The sequence below is a fragment of the Typopeltis vanoorti genome, chromosome 5 (assembly GCF_054136105.1).
Source record: "Typopeltis vanoorti isolate ZY-2024b chromosome 5, IOZ_Tvanoo_1.0, whole genome shotgun sequence".
Lineage (NCBI taxonomy): Eukaryota > Metazoa > Arthropoda > Arachnida > Uropygi > Thelyphonidae > Typopeltis > Typopeltis vanoorti.
Genome location: NC_143553.1, coordinates 150,999,686 through 151,012,774, shown reverse-complemented (window position 1 = coordinate 151,012,774; position 13,089 = coordinate 150,999,686). Strand labels below are relative to the sequence as shown.

The following is a 13,089-nucleotide window of genomic DNA, read 5'->3' as shown; positions in this document are numbered from 1 at the left end:
GGAAGCCAAGGATGGACTAACTAATGTTGTACTGAGGGCTGCGAACATGAAGGCGAAAATTTTAACTTAATCTTAGTTTTTCCCCTTTTTTCGTAATGTAAATTCCATCCGCAAAAGGTCGTAGACCTATTAGTATCACGATCCCTATTAGTCATCAGGTGGTGACTTCTTTAGGTAGTGGATGGTTTTTTCATATACTCGGAATTTTCATCCAGAAAAGCAGGCAAACTGGTCAGAAGAGCACACGCCATGTATAAACATAACACGTTGGACTCATAACCTTAATTCCAAACAACAATAACTTTTCCCTGATCTGAATTTTTGCTGTTTATTTTTCTATTAGTATTGTTTGGTTTTATGGTGTTTCTGTTGATATTCTTCATTCGGAATTTTATTTCGACAAATGTATTTTTCTTTACCCTAACTCTAGTTGCAACAGGATTTTAGCCAAAAATAATTAATAATGAATCAGTGTGATATTTATTTAATAATTAAAAACACGAAGAAAACAATTTTTCACTCACATAAAAACTCTTCTTGCATTGGTCTTTCGGAATCTCTTGCACAGTCGACCGCAAAGATAAATGGGAAAGAAAAAACTATTCCAAGTAGTGCAAAACCAGGTGGTGAAAAAAGGTGCGTTATAGGTGATGGAGCTGTCACTTGGCGGAAGTACAGTGGTGACCCCTGATGACTGAAACGTTGAGTTGGGAAGCCCTGTTTGGAGAGGTCGAATGTTTGTCACGTACGTGGACTTGAGCAGATGGGCGGCTGCGACCCATGTGGAAGTGACGGTAATCGTCAAAAAGAATCCGACTACGGTGTGTTTGGCACGAGTCGAAAAGCACTTCTGTCTGGGAGGATGGGGCTGTGCATCGTGTTGGTCGGGATTCGTGTCCGCTGGAATAAAAATAACAACACAAAAATGTTAAATGTTGAGCAGGATGTTTGGATTTATATACTAAGACACAAATAAAATAATCTGAAAGAGTTAAGGAAACCATTAAGAATAATAAGAGAAAAACTAGGCTCTTGGTGAGGTTAGCCAACACTATCATTTAAGACAGAAGACAGAACTGTATAAACTAATCTCTCAATTGCAATAACAATGCACTTTAGCTGTTAGCGGAGCCATCATGTATTAATATATTATATAATAATTATCCCTTCAGTATGCTTTGAATGCCATTGAATTTGACTTCCAACAAAGAGTTCACTCCAAAAAAGTTCATTAAAATGTGGTTATAATAGCGACACGTATATCATAGTGAAAGCCCATTTGGAGATGATTTTTTGAACAGAGCATTGCGCGACGAATTCACTGACAACATACACTCATAAGCCAAAGCACTGTAACAACATCAACCTGTTTCTAGTCAACCAGACTGCACGGGTGGAAGAAAACAAGCTGGTAGTGGTATCCTGTATGAGATTGTTCTCGTGGACATCACTGGTCCTCTCATCCCTTGACCATACATTGATCGCTAATTCTCACTTCGTATTGTTTCTGACCCAGTATTGCCTTACATATGGCTCGATGGATCTGGATTCTTCCACCAAGAAAACGCCCAGTGTTACAAGGCTTGCATTGTGCAAACATGGTTCGAAGAGCGTGTCCAAGCTTTCTATGTGCTCTCCTGGCTGTCTAATTCTTCTGATTTGAATCCAATCGAACATCTGTAGAAACATGTGGAATGCAACATCCGCTGGATAACCGCTAAGCCTCATCTGGTCATTCACCTGTAGGACTTTATTTTGTCTAGTTGGTCCAGAATACCTCAACGACACCTTCCCACGGTCTAATGGAGTAAATGCCAAGACGGCTGAAGGGGTGATCTGAGCGGAAGGAAGTGAAACACGCTACTATGTAAGTGGTCATAAATGTTTGGCATTAACAGCGACAAAAAGATTGCTGACAAGAATACAAGACTGAATCTTTTGAGTTAACATAGAAGCTTTTCTTAAATTTTCTTGAGACAAATGTTAATTTACCTCAAGAAATTAACAGCCATCCGGTGTCAACTTTCGTATTGACACCGGATGGCTCAACTTCAGTTCTTCGCGTAGACCAGTGTCAATTATGAAGCCTTGAAGAGAAAGGATATTCTCAAAAGATTCTCAGGAGACGGTATTAAAGAGAACAATAGAAATTGTTTATATCATTGCAACTTAAAATAAATTTAATAAAAAAATAAAAATGATGTATTAAAACAGTTTAAAACACAAACTAAAATGTTTAAATTTTAGTATAGTTTTATTAAATTTTTAATAAAAAAATAGATGTTACACATTTCTTTTAATGAATTTTTAAAATATTCTTTTAAAAAACGCTAAACCAGCCAATAATCTAATGAATAATTTTTTTGATATGCTGCATAATGTAAACTTTATAATATTGCTAACAGTCGACTCATTCATTTCGCAAGCACGCGCAATTGTTTAAAAAATGTCCTTGTTTTGATAATTTCGATGTTTATCTTCGCAGTTAATGCACCTCTTCTTACCACTGTGAATACATGCATTTATTCTCATCACGTTTACGGTTATCCGTCATATTAAAGGGTTTTACTTTGTTTGTAATAATTACCTACCAAGTTCACTAACAAAGCACAACTTGACGTATCAGCTGTACGCTAGCGTAATAGAAAAGCCATTTATTATAATATAAAATGGAGGACAGTATGGATACAGCCATATTTTATAGCCAAATATAAGAAACAACCTAAAAGAGCATAAAAAATATGCCAGGGCGTTTATGAGAATATAAAGTTTGCCAACTGGCCTTCGTTTCTACTACTTTAAAAGACACAAGCTCAAATCATTTAGCCCGGGTGTTCGCCTTTTATTGGACACATATAAGGATTCTTGGATACATCTTGTATATTTTAATGCAAACCAGGCAACTCCGATACCGAGATTAATATTCTCAAAGCTATCTGGCAAATTTTAGAAACTTTTTTTTTAAGTTTCTTTCTATATTTATCTATAAAATATGGCTTGATCCATAATATCGTCCATTATAATATCTTAGATATGTTAAATTGAAAATTTTCGGCTCTATCTTTTAGCGATATAATAGATGGCTAAAAGATAAAGCCAAAAAAAAAAAAGTTACAAAGTGGAGCTTGATAGATGGCTGTTAGCCATAAGTCCAAGTACCTCAACTACATTTCTTCGAATTCGTGCAAGTCAAGGACTTATATACTGTATATATAAGGATACGAATCCAAGTGCACTTACAAATATAAAAAGATGATATTGAGTTTTTTTTTTTTTTCGTTTTATTGACTCTGCAACTTTTCCATTCATTTTTATTCAGATTTTATTTTTGCAGATTTCTATAAGATTTTAGTTTAAAAATACTTTTGACATTACAGTTTAGTGTCTCTATAACAAACACTATTATAATAAACTACCAAAAAAGTTACGAATATATGCATTCGCACAATACTATTTATAAAGCAAGCTGTCTGCTGCTGCGATAAACTATTTGTGTGGTTTCTACGCGTTTGTTATAATAATTAGAATCGACTGCATTTCAATTTTATAAATTATGTATATGCGTATTTCCAGCAACTCCAGAAATTTATTCTGCATATTTTCAGACATTGAGAAATCGCATTTTGGGTATAATTTTAAAGAGTCATGTTTTCTTGAACATATTTCTAGTAGACCATAGTGTTTTTTTTTAATCTTCCCAATAAGTGTTATATAAATATGGAATTGATCATAAGTTGATAATCTCTGAATGAGAAGAAATTTCTGAATACTTCCGACGTATTTGCTCAATTCATATCCAAGCTAAATCCAATATGGAAACACATTACCAAGATGACCAATCCCCGTTCTCTGGAAGGACAGGATAATTCGTATTTCTCTACAAGAAACAACCCATTCACATAATCTCACGTTCTTTCTCCTGTGGGGGATCACAGTAAAAAACAAAGAGAAAAATAGCGATAAGTTGGGGAGGAAACATAAAAACATACGAAAGTCAGGTTACATTATGTAAAAGGTGAGGCTGAGTCTGGTTATGGTATACAAATAAGTGGCGCTCTCAGTGGTATATGCAAATGACCGATGGTATAAAATTGGGTGTATTGAAGTGGTTTTCCCATTTCGTGTCTTTGGTGATATTAAGGCATTCTGTGATAGCAAATTTCGTAGATATGGCTGCAAGACAACATCAACATTAAACCGATAAATGGAGGTGGCGAGCCATCGTAAGACTACAGGCCAGCAAACGTCAGGTGGAGATAACTAGATGGTTGCATGTGAGTCATTCCGTGGATCACAAACTGTGGAACCAATTCTAACAGTCGAAACAGCATCCTGGAGATACTACAGCGAAGAAAGTTCGATATCTCAGATTATCCGCTCGCCAAAATAGGAGTGCAGCTCAGAATCAGCTACGATCTAGACTCCCGTCAACTACAAGGACATCAGTATCCGATTTCATTGTAGACGAGGCTTCACAAAGGTAGTAGTCCTGCCCTATCCTCACACCACAGGAGAGAACGTTTGAAATGGACCAAACTCCACATCACATCACCTGGACCCAAGACCAATGGGGGTCCGTATTGTTTAAAGACGAGTCCCGATTTTCTTTAAAAAGTGGTATCAGGCGTGATGTATTCTGGAAAGAAACCAAGATACATTAAAATGCTTCTAATATTCGTAAAAAGGACACTTATAATGGAAGTAATGTTATGGTGTGGGGCGGCATCGCATTGGTGGACCCACCGACCTGTATGTGCTTCCTAGCAGAATCATGAATTCTGCACCTTATAGAAACGAGATCTTAAATCCCTATATTTATGCGGGTACGATAGGGTAACATTCATCCTACAAGACGATAATGCTCATGCTCGTCGAGCGAATGTCGTGGACCAATATCTTCAAAAAGAAAATATCCTAATCAGCCAAGTTCCTGACATTATTCCTATTGAGCATGACTGGGATGCTTTAGGTAGATGGGTTACTGCTATAAATCCCCCCAAGTCTTTGAAAAACTCAGGAGAGCTTTGCAGGCGCAATGGTTGCTATTATTAACTGAGCTTGAACCCTGTTATAAACAGCATGAAACGTCGTAGACACTCATTTTGACATCTCATGTTTGAGGATTGTCTTTCTGTATCTATTTGTTAGTGAATAAAACTACATATTTACTCATATTTACAATTTTTGTGAATGGTTTTTTTTTTTTTTTTCACATCTCATGAAATACTGCTTATCACCGAATTTGGGGGAAAAATTAATCTTACAGGTTTTGAAGTGATTTCTTTTTTCCGTTAATTTGTGGACACCAGTGAGGTACTGTAGCCCTAAAAGGATGTGGTCAACAGTCATTTTCTCCAAAATAATAATAATAATAATAATAATAATAATAATAATAATAATAATAATAGTAGTGGTACGATGGTTTGGAATTTACTTCGATGCAGATATGAACTGCAATAGCTACATAAACCATCTACACTAGTGCTTACCAAACTTCTGGATGTCAGGGGCCCCCTTTGGAAAAAATAAAATATTTCACGGTCCCTTCGAAAAAAATCGTAATAGAGAGATATATTATTATAATATTTATTGTATTTATATTCAATACAAAACATACACAGCGAATATTGCAAAAATCAAATGCAAATATTACATTTTTAGCATCTTACATACACATTTGACATGGCACATTATCTCGTATTTTTATGTAGATAGATGTATTGCTATTGTACATTTGCAGTACAAGCACATAAAACTTAAAACGATTAGTAATAAAGAAAGAATTAAAAAATAAAAGAAGTTTAATAACAATTTAATGTGATGGATGTGTTTCAATACTACTACACAAAAGGTCAATATCAGGTGAAATATTTGAAACTGCAATTCTTAGATTTTTACTTTGAAATGAAACTTATATGAATAATCATATATTTACTAATATTCATTAAGCACCGAAATACGCAGGAAAATTTGTGAACCCGCATCAACGTGTGTTTTTTCCCCATTAAAACATAAAAAAATAACAAAGAAATAAAAAATAATAAAAATTAAATACTTTTCTTTTAAGATAAAAAAATCTACTTAGTCTTAAAACATTTTCAATTTGTTTTCATTGTTTCACGGCCACCCTCATCATCACTGCCGCAGCCCGCTTGGGGCAGTAGCTTTTGATGAAAAGCTACTTCCCCAAGCGGGCTGCGGCCCACAGTTTGGGAAGTGCTGATATCTACACAACAAACTCCGACCAATAAGTGGCAAACTCTACAGGTTAAAAGACATAGTTCTCTCACGCTTAAAAACACTAATATCCAACGCACTATGCCAAAATATACTAAGATATGCTATAATAACGTATGCTTTCTGTGCATCCTACAAATTAAATAGATTAATGTCGTTACAGTACAAAATGATAAAACTGATCTTTTGGGAACAAAGAGAAAATCACGACCTTATACACATTGCAATGTCAGAACACAAAATAATGACAGCTAAACACTCACTATGCAACTTTGCTAAAACATTATTTCGATGCTAACTGCAGGAGACAGTCAAAAATAGATACCGTATAACAAGACCTCAGACTACTAATTATATCACATATAAATACAATAATCACTACGGAAAGGCCACGCAAAACTTCTACATCCCAGACATGATAAACAAATTACCTTTTGAATACAGAAACCTTACAATCTACAATAGCCTGAAAAGACCCCTAAGGACATACTATGAACAAGAAACACACACCCTACACAACTTACAAACTTAATGGAAACAGTGTATTAGTTCAGGCTTTCCAATTCAGCGATGCGTCATGGCATTCCAAATTATCATTGTGTGTGTGAGCGTGAGAATGAATTTGCCAATCTATGGCTGTAGTAGATATCAGACCTATCAAACATCAGCCTGCCTCCAACACAGCAATCAAACCAATAAATATCCATATTTAAGCGCTGTAGTTACAGCGCTTAAATACATTAAAGCAAAAATTGTAAATATATAAAAATTGTATATTTACAAAAAAATTTAAATATATATAACTCATTGTTATTGTATAAATGCTATATAAATGCAATGTTATTCAACCACAACTATAAATTACTGACTACAATAACAATTATTAACACATTATACAGAAAAAAAAACAGAAAATTTGCATGAATTTCATTGTTACAAAAAAACAAAACAGCGTATGATAGGGTAACATTCATCCTACAAGGCGATAAATGCTCATCCTCGTCGAGCGAAAATCACATAATTACAACTCCTGAGTTGTAATTATGTGATCATAAATATGTAATCATAATTTTAATGCTAAAAAAGGATTGAATTTAAAAAATATATATATGTAATCAAATGTGTGTAATCTAATGTATGTATCCTGTTTAATCAAATGTAATCAAATATGTAATCATAATTTTAATTAAAAAAATAGTATTTATAAAAATTATTATTAACCCCAGTGGCATTAGCCCACCTTATTCAACTAATCCTCATAATCATAGATAGCGAATTATTGTAATGTCAGTAAGATGTATAATAATAAATGATGATACTGATATGATATTTGTTATTATTATTATTATTATTATTATTATTATTATTATTATTATTAGGGCGCTGTGTAGGTATACGAACGGCGTACGGTGATATCGCTGCCCCCGTTTGTTTTATAGTTTTAAAGTGGTTCCAACTTCTCTTATTAATTTGAAAGTGTTCCCAAGTAACCCTACTTATCACGCCGATGATAGTGATATAAAATTCACCGAAATCGGCTAATAAGAAACCAAATTTTGAAGTGTTAAAAAGTGAAGAGAGAACCGCGGTCAAGAACGAGTGAAGAACAAAGCAGTCGCCATTTTTACAATCACGCCACCATTGCTCAAGGGAAGAAAGGTGAGTCATAAAGTGTCTCAAATGCCTGGAGGGTTTATCGTCTGACGGAAATCAAATAGCCTGTACGAAATGCAGTAGGATCCTACACTTAAAATGTGCCGGCTTTTCAGAAACAACCTGGCAACGTAAAACCAATGCAACTTGCGAGGAATGGAAGTGTGTAATCTGCAGGAGGAACAAAGAAACGCACCTAAGGCAGCGCACCTACGACGCAGCCGATTATATCGGAGACAAAATCAGATGACGAACTGAACAGACAAAAAATGCAGGTCAGTCCTATAATCAGCATTAACGCACTAAATGACAGGCAACACAATTTGATGAAAGAAACATCCTAACTCCATCAAGAACTTCATTTTCTAAAACTACAATAAGAACGTTTAAATCAGCAACAACAAAAAGAAGATCTTATCATAAATGGTCTTCCTAAAATTGCACCTACAGAAAACCTCAGAGACGAAGTTTAAAAATTAGACCATGCAATTCATGTCCCCTACAGCTTAACAACATTCAAACCGTAAATCGGATTCTTAGGAAGAGCAAAAAACAAGGCTTGCCACGACCTGCACCAGTCATAGTTCGTCTTACAAGGAAGTCCACAAGAGACAATTTCATAAAAGCTAGCAGACAGAAAAAATCAGTTGCCAAGGACTTGAATGCATTGCAAGACAACACACCAAGTTTTCTATCCAAATATTTAACACCATTCAACCAGAATTTGTTGTACCAAGCAAGAAAAACAAAAACAGAAACAAATTACCAATTTTTCTGGATCAGAGATGCCAAGATATTCTTGAGGAAGTCACAAACTTCAAAACGATACAAATTATTGACTCAGAAGATATAGAAAGGCTGCCACAATAAAAAAAAAGTTTCATAACTAGTTCTAAAAGAAGACCACAATAAAATTGAATGGGAACCATCAAGTTTGATCGACTTTGATCGGACCTTTCAGATCATTCATTTGACCTCCCATACATCGGCCTATTTCCAACACAGCAATCAAATCAATAATAATAAATAAATAAATAAATAAATAAATATATATAACCGGTGTCCTCCTCAGATAAGCTCATTAAAAAGCTTTGAGGATGTAAGCAGAGACATTACGTCTCAAATGAGATCAACAAAAGAGAAAAAAAGAATTATTTATTACATTGAAGTGCTGTAGTTACAGCAGTTAAAAACATTATAAAGCAAAAATTGTAAAACATATTTCTAAGACTTATACGAAGCACAATAAAAATCAACTTTCAGTCATCATTTAGGAGAAAAACAAATGGAATTTAGGACGGAGAGATCCACAACAAATTGTAGATGTGTTGTGGGTCTCCTTCTACACTGTACTGCAATTACTGAAATTGACGTGGAAAAAAGAATCGACAATAAAATACTGTATTTTTCCGTGGATAAGACGATACTTTTTTCTAAAATATTTAGAACAAAAATAATTGGGGTCGTCTTATACACGGGGGGGGTAACCGGTTGAGAAACCCGCGGTTGCTGTGGCGAAACTGCCGGTACCTTGTCTCCGCGAACAGGCTTCCGCCAGTCTTTATTTACTCTGTCGATTGACGTTATTAACGGCTGATTCTGAATAAACCAATCAGAACTCTGAAATCATTCCCTACATCTGCAACTAGTTGGGGGGTAAGTTAATGCATTAACAATATTTTGAGCACTAGCCCATAAAAATGTCCGAAAATAAAAAACGATTGTCATATTCTTCAAAATTCAAGTTAAAAAAGTCATCAGTTATGCAAAAGAACAAGGAAATAATCATGCACATCCCACTGAGTATATGATTAGACAGTGGAGAAAACACGAAGAACAACTACTCAAGATGCCAAAAAAGAAGAGGGCCTTAAGAGGAAAACCAGCAAAATGGCCAAACATGGATCAGAGGCTTAAGATTTGAATTATGGAGCAGCGCCTGAGTGGGATATGTGTGTCAACCAAGCTTATTCAGTATGAGATTCATTATTCAGTCTGTGAATCAACAATGTTCATTTCTCTTGCAAAAAGGTTTGCAAGAGAAATGAACATTGTTGATTCACAGGAAAGGCAAAATGGTGCTTCATGAGGAGAGAAGGGTTGGCCATGAGACCACAAACCAAGAGTTAGCTCAGAAAATGCCACCATAATTTCTTAGTATGTATCTTAAAAATATTACCTAATTACTAAATATACTTTGAATATTTAAAAAATATATCAAACGTGTTCTGTTTTATGTTTAAAATATTGATTTCTTAATTTTGGGTTCGTCTTATACATGGGGATGTCTTATACACGGAAAAATACGGTAGCCAGAACAAATACATTTCATTAAAACCAAAACAACAACAATAATGAGACAATAAACAACTTAAGTCAAAATTGCAAAGAAACCAGTTATAAAGCAATTAAGCATAAATGCATTAAGAAATAAAATTTATATCTAATATGTAAAGAGGATTCTTAGTTTAAATATGCAAAAAATAGACTTTTTCTGGACTAAAAATGTAATTTTTAAAGACACCTTTATATTTTTAAGATGATCAACAATGACATCATTGTTTTTAGATTAGCGTTTTATGATCCTCTCACGACTCCAAACCTCAATAAATGACCTAAACATCCTCCCTAAAGAACAGTTTGGTTTTCGGCAACACCATAGTACTACCCAGCAAATCCATAGAATTGTGGAATATATCATCACCAGCTACAACTGGCGCCAGTACACAGGAGCTGTTTTCCTAGACCTATCTAAAGCATTTGATAAAATCTGGCATTTTGGACTCCTGCACAAACTTATCTCAGCCGGCATCTCACTAAAAATGGTTCATCTAATCCGTTCATATCTTCAGAATAGAACAATGCAAGTTAAAATTAACGGTTCTATATCGTCCCAGCGCCATATCTTTGCTGGAGTGCCACAGGGATCTCTACTGGCTCCATTGCTGTTTTCTGTATACATGTCAGACATCCCTCACAATCCGATGACTTCCATTTTAGCGCTGTATGCGGACGATACGGCAATACTAACCAGATCCCTCAGACCCCACTTCGTTACTAGAAAGCTTCAAGAAAACATTCTAAAGCTGGAGGGTTGGTTCTCTAGGTGGAGATTGGAAGTCAACCCCCTGAAAAGCTCAGCGGTTCTTTTCTCAAAAAGGCCAATGTCTCCTGCAGGAGATGTGTTACTATTCAATACTAAAATTCCCTGGCAGACAGAAACAAATTACCTGGGTGTAATTCTCGACAAAAAGCTATCTTTCAACCAACATATCAAGTCTGCATGTGCAAAAGCATCTAAAGCCATAGCTCAGATTTACCCGCTAATTAATAGAAATAGCAAGCTCAGCAACAGAATCAAATTGCAACTTTACCAGATGACGATTCGTCCCATAATCACCTATGCCTCTCCAGCCTGGAGCCACACCTCTAACGCTAACATTATCAAGATTCAGCGTGTGCAGAACAAGTGCTTGAGAATGATTCTGAACGCCCCGTGGTATGTTAGAAACAGCCAGCTCCATAGAGACACAAATATTCCATATATTCTCTCTTATCTACAATCCTTAGCTTCCAAGTTTTTTCTAAAGACGTCCACACACCCCAATGATTTGATTCAACAAGCTGCAGCATATGAGCCAACGGACATATTCAAATATAGAAGACCAAAAACTATATTAGCCTCCTATAACGATGCATAATCTCCATGCCCATTCAGGGCGAGCAAACTGCTCGTAAATTTTACCCTCACTGTAACCACGACAGATAGCGGGGAATATGAAAAGCATCTTGCTTCACCCTTAAAGACATAAATGTCAATTGTCAATTGTCAGCGTTTTATGATTGCTTTTAATGCTTTTGTTCGATTTGTTTTTAATTTTTCGTTTGGGTAATTGATATAAATATAAATAAATAAATGCTTTACTTAATTCATTTATATATTTATTTATTTATATATATATTTATATTTATATTTATATTTACATATATATTTACATATATATATTTATATTTATATATATTTATATATATATATAAATATAAATAATAAATAAATGCTTTACTTAAATCATTTATATATATAAATAAATGCTTTACTTAAATCATATTACGTACAGACGTGACTTTATTTATATTTATATATTTATATTTATATTTATATATATAAATATAAATAATAAATTTATATTTATATTTATATATATAAATATAAATAATAAATAAATGCTTTACTTAAATAATTTATATATAAATAAATGCTTTACTTAAATCATTTACAGACGTGACTGCTTGAAAACGTTTTTAAACCATTAAATGCATCTACAAGTGAAGAAAAAATAAATAGTGATTCACTATACGACGAAATTCACTACACGACGGTGGTATTGAATGTATATCGTATGACCTTTACTATACTGTCTTTATTTTTGTTTGTTTGTCTAAACTGATGTAGTGTTGCATTCATTGCATATTACATGCAATATTACATCGGCAGCTGTATTATTTTTTCTCACAAATTTGATGCTTAATTTAGTTTTTAATGATTGATTAGCTAATTCATTTAATTTGGAATTAAATATAAACAATCGTGGCATTGCAGAAATGATTTTAGGTGGGAACCGGTCAACTTTAAATTCTTTCGCAGGCTTTCCCAATTGCGTGTCTATATAAAACCTTAACCCATCCATGGTAGTACAATTGTACTTAGGCTTATAACCTTTCCTCGATGAGATTTAAAAACATTATACATGAATAGGATTTGGGGTTAAGTCATGAATCGATTTAAACTGCAAAGAAACGGCCAGGGATCTCATATTCAAAAATTCTTCCTCTTTTGAAGATCATTATGGTTATTTGTAAAAGATCACATATCTATCATCATCTAACGCAGTTCTATTTCCCCTTAACTAAGAGGTATTGGGTACATGTAAAGCAGTTGATGCCATATTGTGATCCTAAACCCTACTACTCGTATTGTTTTCTGAAATAATGTAAATTATGCAGTTGATTTTTGATCGCAGAACTGACATTATTGTGTGGGTTAAAAACCTGAATTTGAAGAACGGAAAGCCTACATGTCTGTGCCTGAAGCTGATTAAATCCCATAAAAAAGAAAAGAAAAAAAAAAGAATTCCTCTAGTCATTAACTAGAATTAGAATCACTAAACGGTAAGTATAAGGACAGTTCTCAACAATACA

General features: G+C 34.3%; 1 protein-coding gene across 1 annotated transcript in view; it reads right to left on the bottom strand.

Annotated features, from left to right (window-relative positions):
* LOC150106941 (solute carrier family 35 member F3-like) overlaps positions 1 to 13,089 on the bottom strand; it is a 101,411-nt gene that overhangs the window by 21,820 nt on the left and 66,502 nt on the right. Inside the window, exon 2 of the mRNA XM_090392837.1 lies at positions 525 to 900. Coding sequence (XP_090248963.1) covers positions 525 to 900 — 376 coding nt within the window. The remainder of the gene's footprint in view (positions 1 to 524; positions 901 to 13,089) is intronic.